At 36.8% G+C, this 15,049-nt stretch overlaps 2 protein-coding genes and 1 pseudogene across 2 annotated transcripts; 1 reads left to right on the forward strand and 2 right to left on the reverse strand.

The window, feature by feature from the left end:
• Nucleotides 1–7: 7 nt before the first annotated feature.
• LOC103946064 (probable inactive 2-oxoglutarate-dependent dioxygenase AOP2) lies at nucleotides 8–1,670 on the reverse strand. Its single transcript, XM_009356684.3, has 3 exons — nucleotides 1,130–1,670; nucleotides 705–1,026; nucleotides 8–537 (listed from the first exon to the last, which is right to left on the reverse strand). The coding sequence occupies exons 1-3, from the start codon at nucleotides 1,501–1,503 to the stop codon at nucleotides 283–285; spliced, it is 951 nt and encodes a 316-aa protein (XP_009354959.3). The 5' UTR covers nucleotides 1,504–1,670; the 3' UTR covers nucleotides 8–282.
• An 8,283-nt stretch (nucleotides 1,671–9,953) lies between these two features.
• On the forward strand, nucleotides 9,954–11,545 carry LOC103945972 (annotated as a pseudogene).
• A 447-nt stretch (nucleotides 11,546–11,992) lies between these two features.
• LOC103945969 (deoxypodophyllotoxin synthase) lies at nucleotides 11,993–13,476 on the reverse strand. Its single transcript, XM_009356567.3, has 3 exons — nucleotides 13,006–13,476; nucleotides 12,584–12,905; nucleotides 11,993–12,412 (listed from the first exon to the last, which is right to left on the reverse strand). The coding sequence occupies exons 1-3, from the start codon at nucleotides 13,377–13,379 to the stop codon at nucleotides 12,158–12,160; spliced, it is 951 nt and encodes a 316-aa protein (XP_009354842.2). The 5' UTR covers nucleotides 13,380–13,476; the 3' UTR covers nucleotides 11,993–12,157.
• Between the last annotated feature and the right edge of the window lie 1,573 nt (nucleotides 13,477–15,049).

Below are 15,049 nucleotides of genomic sequence, written 5' to 3' on the forward strand. Positions count from 1 at the left end.
AGGAGTATCTTCTCATGCGAAGATGACGTTGGCGAGGACAGTTCCTTCTTCCTTCTTAACCTCCCAACGTCATCTTTTTGCATGAGAACAAACTGATGACGTTGGTGTGGACAGTTACTTCTTCCTTCGTAACTTCCCAACATCAAAAGAAAAAATCTCTCTTTCATTAGTATCAAAATCAACAAATCAAAACTAAAATAAAAATTTGTAGAATGCGCATATATAGCGCATAGGGCAAGTTATTTGTTACACGATTTTTTTTCTCGGTGACAACCATAAATTCTAGTTTTCAACTTTGACGCCGCAATAAGCTTTGATAGGAGAAGCTGCCTTCTTGGACTCTGCTGAAGCATGAAATCGTGTATAGCCACGACTGTCGCATGGATTATAGAGCAGCGGGTGCTCATCATTCACTAGTTCTTTCGGTACTTGTATGACTCCGTTGTTGAATGTAAACAGACCGAGTGAGTATCTCGTCCTGTTTTCGCGATGTTTCACTCGGTGCTGGCAAGCTTTTATTCTGTCGTTGCTCCACACCTAAATTCAAATCAAATAAATTATGTTTAGTAATTTACTACTCACATCATCATTAATAGTCTCTGTCTTTGTTATTATATTGTGCTACAATGAGCTTTCTTTTTTGTATATGTGAAGATCCATTATTCGTAAAGGGTGGAACCACCGCATTTAACGTTTGTACTCACCTGCAATCCATCGGCTGCCATGAACAAGAAATGCGAGGGTACTGACTCGATATTAATCCAATCACCTTCCTTTGTTTTAACCTCCAACCCACCAACATCATGCTGAACAACTATGGTTGTGAGATTACTGTCTGTATGCATTGGAAACCTTAACGCAGTCTTAGTGTCCTCCGGCACCTTATATTTGATGAATCTAAAGAGGTGACTGTTGCAACAAGCAACAGACTCGTATTCGTTTCCTACCCCAAAGCTATCGAATATCATTTGTCCCACTGTTCGTTCCAAATCAGCTAATAACTGGCCAAAGGAATCTGTGGTTTCACTGCACCAAAACAACAAGAAAAAGTTTGTGTAAACAACAAATAACCATGCATCTAATAAACCACGTATAAATGATACGTAAAAATTTGAATTTACCAACTTACCTGAAGTTTTTCTTTCCAGCAGGCCACATCAGATTCTTGAACTCGAGAGTTGCCTGGGGTGATGTCACATTATCGATGCACAAGCTTTCGAAGAGTGGAATGCCGGGGTGTGGACCCACGTACCCATGATATGGTTGCTCGCCAACGTTCTTTACCTTGTTTTCCAAGGGAACCTCAAACAGATCTGCGGCCTGGCCGAAGATGCTGTTCTGAAGTTCTGGAGAAATTTGATCGTACTGTACGACGAAAGAGCTGTACTCTTCGAGTGCAGAGCGGACTTGTTTGGCGGTGGACAACCAAGAACTGGATCCGGGCTTCATGTCTTCGGCAGAGAAGTTGATAGTAGGAAGCTTGGGAGGTGCTGGGCAACCCATTTCACTAAATAATTATACCCTAAACTTTGGTAATCTGTTACTATATATAACTAGCTTGTGGAAATATAACTGATGGATATGCAAACATGCAGTGTCGCGTGCTCCATTTATAGTGGCTGTATGTGAAGGTTGCCTTGCACAAAAAATAGGCCAACAGCCTGTAAGCCAGCCGGCCCAGCCCTTGATCGAGCCCTTGATAAACTAATAGATAATTGACTAAATAAACATTCTGCAAAGTTTCAATAAAAATTTCCAAGTTTTTCTTACAATTTTTGTGGTTTTTATTCAATTTTTATGGATATCGATATTTTCATCAAAATTTCTGTGTTTTTAGACTACCGATATTTCCGATATCATCGATATTTTAGACTTTGGATCTACCTCACCTTTTATATATGCCATAAAAGAAATATGCCATTAGATCTGCCTCACCTTTTATATATGCCACTTGCGGAAGGTGCATCTAAAAGAAATATGCAATTAGATCTGCCGCATCTTTTGCAGTTCATTTCTTTTAGATGATTAGGCATGCATTTAATTCGGATATTGTTATTTATATACTTATTTTTATTTTTATATTTTTTTTTAAATTTTTATCATTGATATTATTCAATGCATTTAATCTAAATTGAAAGGGGTATAAAAAAATAAAAATAAGTTTGTAAATAGTATTACCCTTTAATTAAATATGGTACATCCCAATAACAGGAGAGACACTCTGTTTTAATTGTTTCCATGTTGAGAACTTGAACCTTCGTCTCTGAAACCATCTTTTGCTCAATGATTAATGAGTTTCGTTATCATAACAGGACCTTTAAGCAGAAATTGCAGATTCACATTTGTAATATAAAGTCAACAGTTAGATTCCCTATGTTACATGTATATTCGGCTCATTGGCATATACCAAAAACACATGTGTGACTCGCGAGACTTCGGAAAGAAAAGATTATTTTAAGGTTTTAAAAAGAGGGTTTTTGACATTTCGAAAACCACATTATACGTTTGTTAAGTGCTTGCTTAAAAAAAGCTAAGACATCATATTTTTAGATTATATTTTGTAGACATGTAGCAGTTAATGATTGAATTCTTTCTTTAAATCATTAAAAAAATTATTCAACCATCAATCCGTCATAATCTACAAACTATAATTTAAGTACATAATTTATCTATCATGAGACAAGAACGTGCTTTCTTCCATGGTTTTTGGCTAGACCCTAGCTTGTACGTACCCACTGTGCATTAGTATATTGGCTTTTATTTATTTAATTTTTTTTTTGGGGTGGGTTTTGGGAATCAAACGATTAATTAAGAGAGGAAGAAACTCCAGGAACACTCAAGACATCTAAGATGTGTTTGTTGTATCGGACTATCTCGAACTAGACTAATTTTAAGGAATAAACTGGTCTGGCTTAGAATAGACTAAATTAGACTAATTTAGTGAAGCGTTTGGTGCAATATCGGACTAAAAAGCAGGATAATGAAAATCAATGAAAAGTAAACCCTATTTGAATTATCACAACAAAAGAATTTGATACTACGAGATTTGGATCTTCTCGTGAACTTAGATTTCTGAACTCAAGAGAGAATCTAAATCCATCGTAAACTAACCAACTTGAACCTACAATCAAATCTCAAATTACAGAAGGAAAATTGAAATTAACTAAATCCACTTTTCTATGCCAACACCCAATTCAAACCAAAACCAAACAATTTCGCGGAATTAAAACATAATAATAAATTTCTCACAAATTCAACAAAAAAAAAAAAAAAATTGGGGGAAAAAATTGCATTGCAATCCTTTTGTCCATCACCATCTAAGGCTCTGAAATGTAAGCCCATAAATTGAATTGCGCCACAAATCCATCTTCGTCTTCGGGCAGCCGTGCTCGACCCCAGCCTTTGGGCCGCCATCTTTGAACTCAGCCTTTGAACCCAGCCTTCGGGTCGTCTTGTCGACCCCAGCCCTCAGCGGATCACGATAATCAAATAAACTTTCCCTTTTCTAACTGATTCACCACCCTGTTATGATCTGGAATGTCTTCGATCACAATTACTAAGAAGGGACCAAAATGTAATAAGTGAGATAGATTTGGGGGTCATTTTCCTATTTGTAGTTGTAAGGGAGTTTGTTTACAGGTTTTCTGTTGTACTGGGTTACTATATAACCATTTGTGTTTCTTTGAGTAAGGCATATATACAATTTACAAAACCAATTCTGTTCAGAGTTCTCTTCGACTTCTCCCGCCCTTTCTGATCTTGCAAGCAGGTTTAGGTTTGAGCCTTGCTAGGGCTTGGTGCTAACACACCCAGGAAGCATTCTGTCACCTCGGCGAAGAAGAGTGGGTGGGGCCGACATCGATCCGAGTCTGGGTTATCGGTGCAAAGAGATATAGCAAGGGGGAGAGAGAGGAAGCGAAGTGCAAGAACGGACGCGTCTTAGCAATCCTGTGGTTTTGCGAGGGTCTCGCTTAGACCTGCTAGCGAGGTCCTTAGTCGAGGCGTATCCCGGCTAGTACCATTAAAGTAATCCGTGTGAGTAACAAACACGGTATTGGACTAATCTTTAATCTAGTCTAGTCCAGTGAAAGTTAACGAGTGCAAACAAATGCACCCCTAAAATCATACAACAACACATTGACAACTTGAGAAGAATACAACCATCCCAAACATGTAACGTCATCTCCAACCGAAGGGTCCAGAGGGCCAAAGGGTCGAAAATAACCCGAAAACCGTTTCTAACCGAGGGCTAGGGCAAAGGGCTCGTGGGCTCCACTGGACAAAAAAGGGCCAAATGGCCAACTGGCCGACCCAAAACATCCAGTCGGCCTCGGGCCGAGCTCCCATTCAAACCCCAACGACTAGCTAACGTCAGTTACTGTTGCTTTTGATTTTTTTTTTTTTTTTTGGGCCAAATATTGTTAAAAAATTCTCATTTTTTCCTATAAATATCTAAGCTATTCTTACACCATTCCTCACAAAATTTTCACCATTCCTACACCATTTCAATTCTCATATTTTCTTACCTCTTTTAATAATATTTCCTTCAATATTTCTAATAATTTTCAAATGGCCTCATTTGCAATGAAAGGTAGGACTTGGACCCGAAAAGAAGATGAAACTCTTTGTAGGGCTTATAGATGGGTGTCAGAAGATAATGTGAGGGGGAGTTCTCAAACAAGTGAAGGTGTTTGGACTCGTGTGTCTAAAAAATACTTAGAGTTCTACGAAGGCACCACTCCACCGAATACCCAAAACCACGAGAGTTGTTCTTCAAGATGAAAGAAACAACTTTAGCCAAATTTGAACAAATAGCATCAAGCACTGTTAGTAGCCGCAAGTAGACATGAAAGCGGCACTAATTACTACGACGAAGTAAGTATTTTCACAATTTATTTTAAATATTTAATTATATTACATTTAATTTCATAAATTAATTTCCTTTGATTTTTGTAATTATATTTAATTATATTACCTTTAATTTCCTTTAATTTTTGTAATTATATTTTTTAGGTATGCCGAGCGGAGGAATTGTATGTGGAGGGCAGCTCGAAACCCTTTCAGTTTCACAGTTGTTGGAAAATTTGTAAATGGTGGGTGTTATTTGAAGATCCACCTCAACATAGAGTAGGTCTTACGCTGATGTTCGAAGCTGCATCCTCAGCTGTAGATATGGATGAAGATGGATCTCTTACCATTCAACAAACAAGGGTAGAAAATCCATCTTCAAGTGAAGATTTCATACCTAGGGTTATGGGACGAAACAATGCCCGAAGGCTGAAAGAAAAGGGCAAGGCAACGGATGATTACACCGCTCAACAAGAAATGGTGGCCTCATTGTGATCAATGGTGGAGCAAAATGCCTTTGCTACGGAAGAAAGGAATCGTAGGCATGAAGAATGGGCCAAACAAATACAAGAAGAGATGAATGATAAGAATATGGAAAAGAACACTTCAAATTACGCTCCAATGAGTAAGGCCTATTTTGATAGGAAAAAAAAGAACAGAAATTATGACCCGGCATCAGTTGTTTACCTTCGACTATACTCCTAAAATGGCGGATGATGAAGATAATGATGATTTTAGATATTAAATTTAAATTGTTGTAGTTTTTAAATTTAGGTTGTTGTAGTTTTTAAATTTAAATAATAAATTATGTTTGGCCCTATGATCCTTTGACCCTCGGTTGAAGACGATTTTTTGTGACAGGGTTAAAACGAGCTTTATGGCCCTTTAACCCTCGGTTGGAGATGGTAAGAAATATAACCCTGCATTGTTCATTAAAATATTAATTTCTTGGAGAGCCAGTTGGCTAAAATGAGTCATCTAACCAGCCTTCAGTTGGAGATGACTTAAATTATTACAACTATACTCAGTAGACGTGATGACATTAACCACAAAATTTGCTTTCCTAAGGATGTGCTTCCAGCTAATATAGTCAAACGAAGGAGTAAGCCATTTGATGCCTTCGACCACAGCATAAATACGCTAAGGGATGGTGCACTTCCCAGTAATAGCTTCAATGACAATCTTCAAATCTCTTTCGATAAAAATCTTTTTGAGGCCCCGAGCCTTGGTGAGCATTAAGGCATCCCGAGCAGGTAAAGCCTTCGCCGAAGTTATTGTGTTCTGACCCAATCTTCTTGACCCCTCAATGGAAGGTTGTTCCCAATGATTTTAAATGATGAATCCCGCAGCAGCTGAATTACCCACAACAGACCAGTCAAAATTAATTTTAAAGAATTCCTAGGAGAGGCAATATTCCACCTGATCATTTGTATATTGCATGGTCATTATAACTATAGTACTTTTAAATTTATTTTATTCCTCAAGTTACATCTGTGTAGTTATATATTTGTACCTCGCTTTGTATTGTCTAATGTATGCTAGCAGGTGTATTAGCGCGTTGTTACGAGATTCGAAATTTTATTCAAGATGTGGAAAGTTTTGAAAATATATATTGCAAAGAGTACTGTTTACTGTTTACATCCATATATAACATTCATGTAAAGTCTTGAAACTTTGGTTAAGCTAACAAAATTGGGATGTTGATGCACTATCCTCAAGAGTGTTATTTACATTTATACATTACATGAGAAATTGGGGATATTGGTCCTACCCAGCCTTAAAGAGTGCCCTTTTATGTCTAAAATTGTATAAAGTTCAAAACTAAAGGTTTGTTCCTGAAGACACTCAAATCTACAACTCTGATAATTGAATCTCTTTCATTCTCTGCGACAACATCAAAATGAAAATCAAAGAAAAATAAAATTAAAAACAGAATCCAATCACTCGTTCAATCACATATGATATTAGATTTCATGCCCCCAACATATTTGATAATATACGTAGTCCCATACCAATACAAGCATGAAGAATGGAAAATTAAAATACGGAATGTATGGCCACACTAAACAGTAAATGGTGTACTTAAACCATGCTCATTCAAGAAGGAAAGGGATTCTCTCCAGATCCCTTTCACCAAATCCACCAATTCGGACTTTTGAAATTTGATCAAACGGCTAAAGTTATTATAACTTTTAAAGGACCCTCCTGTTTTTAGCCGTTAGATCAAATTTCAAGAACCTAGATTGATGAATTTGGTGAAAAAGATCTGAAGATGATTCCTTTCCATTCAAGAAGGTCATGGCGCCACAACTGGAGAATCACTACCCCAGGCTATTCTTGTATTTACATTCTATAATGTTTATTTTTCTTCCAAAAACTTGCAATGGTTTGAGAGTGGAGAAGATGGAGAACGGACTCAACAGACAAACACATTATTCCTGAACCCCCACAACCCCTTTTTCTATATCATGTTCTGATTAGTTTCCAGCCTCTCCCCCAGCTGCAAATTTAATCTCCGTAAGTTTTCATCTATAAAAGTGATATTTGGGATTCATAAACATAGAAATTCAGAATTTTCGCATAAAAAAAAAAAAAAACCTTGAAAATTTGGACCTCAATTCCCAAGTTTAAATTTCGTGTAAATGTCACTTTCAAATTTATATAAGTGAGAGTTTACAAATAAAAAAAATTGCATATTCAAATTCTATTGTTTTTTAAGTTAACCAAATAAGAAAATTTACAAATTCTAGAAAATAAAATTCATAATTTAAAATTTCTTACGTAGTACGACGTGAATTTGGCAATAAAAGTGGTTGCTGCCGAATTATTTCAAACTCATTTCTAATTGATTAATAAATACTTTTTATTATTTTTTTGTTCATAAAGTATTATTACAATTATGAAAATAAATTAATAATAATTAATTTGTTCGATTGCTTGGAGAATAAAATTTTAAAAAAGATCAAAGTGCCCTATAGGTTTTCGAACTTAAATTTTGTGATTAAAATTTAGGGTTAATCTCTGTTTACTACCTTGAAGTTTCATGGTTTTTAACATTTGGTACATGAAGTTTTTTTCATCCCAGAATCATACCTCAGGTCTTAATTTTGAGACAGTTTCATACATCTGTTAAGTTTTCCGTTAGAACTTTTGTTAACTGATGATGTGGCGCCATGTGGACAATAACTGAGCACCACGTGTCAATATGGGCCCATTTTAATATTAAAAAATACAAAAAAAAAAATTAATATAAAAAAAAAAATTCTAGGCCTCAACCCTCGACCTCCTCCCTCCCTTCTCTCCAAAGTTGGAGCTTCACCTCCACCACTACCACCAAGTTTCTGGGCCTAAATCCTCATTCCCCGTCTCAGTCCCTTTCCTCGTTGCTTGGCGTCTCCATTTTCTTCTCTGTCTCTTTTATTTATTGTCTTTCAACAAGCTTCAGAAAACCCTAGAGAGAGAGATAGAGAGAATGAGAATATTTGAGCCGTTTACAGCAATCAGCTCCACAATGAGCTTCGAATCCACACTTCCGCCCTCTGCCTCATTCTTCGCTCGCCTCCCCGCCTTCGTAGTCCCCAAGTCCCAACCCCAATCCTCTTCCTCCGACCCTCTCTGGTCTGCAATCTACAAGATTCGATCCAAATCCCCAATATGGCAACTTTCCATCTAACCTCTGCTCTGGCGACATCGGCTCCGTTTACTTGGTTGAGTTGAAGTCCCCTAGTGGGGCGCAGGGGTGCGTATTTGCGGCGAAGATGATGGACAAGAAGAAGTTGATTAGCCGGAGAAAGGAAAGGCGGGAGATGATAGGGTGTGCAGAGGAGAGAGGGGAGGGATAGGGCTGGGGGTTGCGAAGGTCGTCGGCCACTGAAATGATGACGTAGAAGACGAAAGGGAGGAGGTTGGGTGCGGGTTGCAGAGGGGGTTGGGTGAGGGTTGCAAGGGGTTGGGGGAAGTCGAAGACGGGTGGGACTTTGAGGCCCATAAATTTTATTTTATTTATATTAATTTTTTTTTTGTATTTTTTAATATTAAAGTGGGCCTATATTGACACGTGACACTCAGTTATTGTTCACGTGGATGCTACGTCATCAGTTAACAGAATTTTTAACGGAAAACTTAACGGATGTATGAAACTGTCCCAAAATTAAGACTTGAGGTATGACTCTGGGATGAAAAAAACTTCATGTACCAAATGTTGAAAACCACGAAACTTCAGAATAGTAAACAGAGATTAACCCTAAAATTTAACATCTCTTTTGGAGACACTCTTGAGATTTTGTAGTGGGGAGAAGAGAAAAGCTAGGGATGATACTGTTTGTGCCGCCACCATCAGATTCCCCTATGTTTCATCTATTTATCTGTTTAGTATCACGAGTCAAACATGTGACTCACTTTTGAGGGCAAAATGGCCATGTCGTGTCCCAAATAGCCAAACCCCAAGCATTGTTTGGCAAAGTGAATTGGGAAAAAGCCTTGTTTGGCAGAATGAATTGTCATGGACCGAGTTTGTTTGAAAAGTGTTTTTAAATAATTAAAAGCATTTTTATAGAAAAATGTTTTAAAACAAATTTCAAGTAAAAATGTAAGTTAATCATAAAATAATACTTCAAGCATTTTCACTCATGTAAGAGCATTTCCCAAACAAGTCATGAAACGGTTGTGGAAACTTTTAAACTGGCCTAAAGTTGAATTAAGTATGGAGTAAAATTCTCTTCCCTCGTAATCTTTCTCCTCTCTCTCCTCTCTTATTTAAACCGTTAAAATTAAATCACGTCAATATTTTGTTTTAAATTTTTTACATAAAGAAAAAGATTAAAAAAAAGTGCGAGAAGACTGGAGAGGAGAGGAGAGAATGAACATACAGAACATGATATATACATAAACAGGTCCTTTAAGAGAATGGATCCCCATTTTTCAAAAAAATAAGGACATAGTCCTCTTGACCGTTAGATTTAATTTTAATGAAATTCTGTGATTGAGATTAAATCACATGCCATAAAATCTCAACCACAAGATTTCATTAAAATCAAATCTAACGATCAAATATCCTTATTTTTTTTTAAAAAAAATGGGATCCCTCCTCTTAAAGCTTCGTATACATAAATATATCGATTAAGTTAGGGAAATGAGAAATTTTGACTACTAAATTCCTGTGAAATTTTGATCAGAAGAGAAGCAAATCGAGTTGAATCAAGGAGATTTACGGTTTTCGAAGAGCATCAAAGATGGGAGAACGTAAGGTTCTTAACAAGTACTATCCGCCGGACTTCGACCCCTCGAAGCTGCCCGGGATCAGGAGGCCAAAGAATCAGCAGATAAAGGTGCGGATGATGCTTCCGACGAGCATTCGCTGCAACACCTGCGGCAATTACATCTACAAAGGCACCAAATTTAATTCTCGCAAAGAAGATGTCGTTGGAGAGGTTCGTGGGTCGTTCTTCAGTCACTAGGATTTTTAATTGCATAGCCTGATTCGATTTGATTTGATTTCTTGGGTTTTTTTTTTTTTTGTTTTTGTTTTTGAGAATGTGGGAATTGGTGTTTGATAGATTTGTTTAGGTTTAATAGGGTTTTTGTTATGTTGTGTGAACTGGGTTATTGATGGTTTTATCATTTGCAGACGTATTTGGGAATTCAAATATTCAGATTTTACTTCAAACGTACCAAGTGCTCTGCCGAGCTCGCGATGAAGACAGACCCCCAGAATTCTGACTATGTTGTTTAGGCCGGTGCGACACGTAATTTTGAACCCTGGCGCAATGAAGATGAGGTAAAACAGAAACAAAAATGACGACTTTCCACTTACCGTGTTCTTTCATGTTTTCAGGTTCTCTTATGCTGTGATGAACATTGCTTAACCGCTTGATTTGTATATTTGTTTTTTCTTTTCAGGAAGTAGATAAGGAGAAACAGAAAAGGGAGTCCGAAGAAATGGGAGATGCCATGAGAGCCTTGGAGAATAGAACACAGGATTCAAAAAGAGAGATGGACGTCATGGCTGCCTTGGATGAGATGAAGTCCATGAAGGTAGATGTCTCAGTAGTTGTTTGTCTAGTGATAAGTCGTCAAATTCCTTGTTGTGTGGGCTATAGACCCTCAACTTGCTTAATAACAATCAACACATTTTCTGTTGCAACTATTATCTGCATGTTGTGTAACTGACAATGGTAAGCTTATAATGTTTGTTTGCACATATTTTCCATGCAGCGGAAAAAGCTTACTCACGGGCTTCCTAACAATTCAACAGATTGGTTGACAAACAGCAGTATTTCTGATAGAGGTAGTTCAGACAACACATGCAGATTGTTCTCGCCCCTGAATCAATCATTTGTTTCTTTCTGGATTCTGTCCATTTGACATTATTGAGCTTTTTTGTTATTTTTCTATTGACAGGGAATCGAAATGGCTCAGAAACTGCTAAAATTCCCTTTTAAGTCCTCGACTGTTAGGGTTGCTGTAGTTAAGAAACCAGTTGTGGCTGAAGGTGAAAAGTCAGCGGAAGCAGAAGACAAGAAGAAACAATCGGGAGAGGAGGTTCAAAATTCAACAAAACCAGATAAGAGTAAAACCAATGCTACAACCAATGTATTACAATCATTGTGCCAATATGACAGTGACGATAGTGAGGAATGATTAGTTGGGATTATGTTTTGATTCCATAATCAAATGCTTTGAGGAATTCCTTTTACTATATTCTTCATCTTCATCTATAATGGTTCTCTTCTGAATTGGTTATAATTATTGCTACGGTTTCAAATAGGAATTCGTACTTGCTGAATCCTCTTGCTATTGGAGTACCGTCACAAAAAATAGTGTTTTGTCGGTTGCTTGCATGAAACATGGTTTCATTCCCCCCGTGGGGCAATGTTATTTGAAGAGAAACTTACACATGATATTGTAGGTATTGAAATGTAACTCTATAATGACGGTGAATTTGTTTCATGCAAGTCTTTCACTTACAGAGTTGTTGGTTCAAATATTCTCCTCTCTAATCCATATTCCTGCCACATTTCAAAAGGATGAACAAAAGCCTACGAAAGGTAGTATCTTCTCATGTGAAGATGACGTTGGCGAGGACAGTTCCTTCTTCCTTATTAACCTCCCAACGTCATCTTTTTGCATGAGAACAAACTGTCGATATCAAAAGAAAAAATCTCTCTTTCATTCGTATTAAAATCAACAAACAAACACATCTTTATTTCACTTTCAAAACCAAAATAAAAATCTGTAGAATGCGCATATATAGCGCATAAGGCCAAGTTATTTGTTACACGATTTTATATCTCGACAACAACCATAAATTTTAGTTTTCAACTTCGATGCCGCAGTAAGCTTTGATACGGGAAGCTGCCTTCTTGGACTCTGCTGAAGCATGAAATCGTGTATAGCCACGACTGTCGCATGGATTATACAGCAGTGGGTGCTCATCGTCCACTATTTCTTTTGGTACTTGTATGACTCCATTGTTGAATGTAAACAGACCGAGAGAGTATCTTGTCTTGTCCCCGCGATGTTTTACTCGATGTTGGCAAGCTTTTATTCTGTCGTTGCTCCATACCTGAATCCAAATAAAAGAAATATGTTTCGTAATTTACTACTTGCATCATTATTAATATCTTATCTTTGTTATACATATTATATTGTGCTACGACGAGCATTTTTTTTTCGTATATGTGACGGTACGTTATTCGTAAAGGATGGAACGACCGCATTTAAAGTTTGGACTCACCTGCAATCCTTCGGCTGCCATGAATAAGAAGTGCGAAGGTACTGACTCGATATTAATCCAATCACCTTCCTTTGTTTTAACCTCCAACCCACTAACATCATGCTGAACAACTATGGTTGTGAAGTTATTGTCTGTATGCATTGGAAACCTTAACGTAGTATTAGTGTCCTCCGGCACCTTATATTTGATGAATCTAAGGAGGTGACTGTTGCAACAAGCAACAGACTCGTATTCGTTTCCTAACCCATAGCTATCGAATATCATTTGTCCTACTGTTCGTTCCAAATCAGCTAATAACTGGCCAAATGAATCTGTGGTTTCACTGCACCGAAACAACGAAGAAAAAGTTCGTGTAAACAACAAAAAACCATGCATCTAATAAACCATGTATAAATGATACGCAATTGAAGTTACCAACTCACCAGAAGTTTTTCTTTCCAGCAGGCCACATCAGATTCTTGAACTTGTGAGTTGCCTGGGGGGATGTCACATTATCGATGCACAAGCTCTCGTAGAGTGGAATGGCCGGGTTTGGACCCATATACCCATGATATGGTTGCTCACCAACGTTCTTTACCTTGTTTTCTAAGGGAACCTCAAACAGATCTGCGGCCTGGCCGAAGATGTTGTTGTGAAGCTCTGAAGAAATTTGATCGTACTGTGCGACGAAAGAGCCGTATTCTTCGAGTGCAGAGCGGACTTGTTTGGCGGTGGACAACCAAGAACTTGATCCGGGCTTCAAGTCTTCGGCAGAGAAGTTGATAGTAGGAAGCTTGGGAGGTGCTAGGGAACCCATTTCACTAAATAATTAAACCCTAAACTTTGGTAATCTGTTACTCTAACTAGCTTGTGGAAATAAAACTTATGGATATGCAAACATGCAGTGTTGCATATGCTGCTTTTATAGTGGCTGTTCGTGCCGGTTGTTTTCCAGAAAAATCGAGCATGTGAGTAGTTAGTCATTGACTACAGACGTGTCAAACATTTCTACTATAAGAGGGTGACGTGGCAGTAGGGGAGGCCTCGATTGAAATTATAAGAGCAACAGATACTATCAGCCTTCAGAATTGAAATGTTTAATTTAGGTACGTGTAGTCAATTTTGTTCTAATATATTATCTGGTAAACTTGGACTTTTCAATTCTTGTTTAGAGAAAGTAGAACCCATAATTCACTTGATGAAATGTTTTGCAATCTTATTGTTTACATTGTTGAAGGGCTGATGAATAGTTGGGGAAGAAACACTTAAGGAATATTCTGATTTTTTGTAAGAATGAATTTATTAGTTGAACGCCACTTTATGGAATATATATGTGTAGGGGACCAGTGACATTATTTTTTTTACATAACTTTAATCCACGTTTTTGTAGAGTCTAATTTGTAATATATTTCAATGATTCGAACAATCTATCTTTTAGGTTTTCCTTCAAAGATTATGTCTATAAAAAAATTTAAAATCTGAAACATTGTGAGGGTTGGATTAAAAGTTTGTAATTTATTTGTAGAACTATATTCGTTTATTTTTTTTTTCACTGTAAATAAATGTCTTAATAATTTGAATTTGTCTAATTTTTTACAAAAAAATAATTTATGAATAATATGAAAGATAGAAGGTTCGAATACAGGTTAGCTTGGGTGAAGATTTATTCGGGTACAGATTAGGTTGCCCTATATATATATAGATTGCTTAAGGGGAGGGATTCCTATTTTTTCAAAAAAATAGGGACACGCTCCCCACCGTTAGATTGATTTTAATGAAATTGTGTAGTTGAGATTAAAATACAAGCTACACAATCTCAACCACACAAATTTATTAAAGTTAAATCCAATGATGGGGAGAGTGTCCCTATTTTTTTTAGAAAAATAAGCATTCCTCCCCTTAAATAATCTGTACATGTATATATATATATATATATGTATGTATGTATGTGTATGTGTGTGTGTGTGTGTGTATGTGTGTGTGTGTGTGTGTGTGTGTGTATATATTCGTTTCGAATTATAAAGCAACTTTCCGCCAAACCTTTCTAGAATAAGATGGCCAAGCGTTCAATGTATTTGAACTCAAAATATATAAACATGGAGAATATTCTTCGAGACTTTCCAAGCTACGATCCTCTTCTGATTTACTCTTTCTCAGGATCTAAGTGTTTCAATAGGAATATGACTCCTTAAATTAATTATGTTACAATATTTATAATATATAGCGTTTGAGAAAATTTATATGTGTACGAAATCTTCTAGTGATTATAATAAAAAATTACATTCTTATAATTATTGAAAATTTTCTTATTAAAAAGGTTAAAATTTCTACCATAAAATTGATTGTTAATATGAAGAGTATAATGACTTTTTGTAACAACCCATTTCAAAAATTTCATTTTAATTAATTAAAATTACTAAAATACGCTTAATTATGTGAAGGTTGACATCCGTTGACCTTCGCCTGATGACATGTTGGAATTGTTCT

Source organism: the organism of the source record quoted next, unplaced genomic scaffold, assembly GCF_019419815.1.
Source record: "Pyrus x bretschneideri cultivar Hongxiangsu unplaced genomic scaffold, Pyrus_bretschneideri_v1 Contig50, whole genome shotgun sequence".
Classification (NCBI taxonomy): Eukaryota; Viridiplantae; Streptophyta; class Magnoliopsida; order Rosales; family Rosaceae; genus Pyrus; species Pyrus x bretschneideri.

Coding starts and splice junctions, on each gene's coding strand:
- LOC103946064 (XM_009356684.3), bottom strand. CDS start 1,503: ATGGGTTGCCCAGCACCTCCCAAGCTTCCTACTATCAACTTCTCTGCC. Junction 1,027..1,129: donor GCTGGAAAGAAAAACTTCAG/GTAAGTTGGTAA, acceptor GTTTTGGTGCAG/TGAAACCACAGATTCCTTTG. Junction 538..704: donor TGGCAGCCGATGGATTGCAG/GTGAGTACAAAC, acceptor ATTTGAATTTAG/GTGTGGAGCAACGACAGAAT.
- LOC103945969 (XM_009356567.3), bottom strand. CDS start 13,379: ATGGGTTCCCTAGCACCTCCCAAGCTTCCTACTATCAACTTCTCTGCC. Junction 12,906..13,005: donor GCTGGAAAGAAAAACTTCTG/GTGAGTTGGTAA, acceptor GTTTCGGTGCAG/TGAAACCACAGATTCATTTG. Junction 12,413..12,583: donor TGGCAGCCGAAGGATTGCAG/GTGAGTCCAAAC, acceptor ATTTGGATTCAG/GTATGGAGCAACGACAGAAT.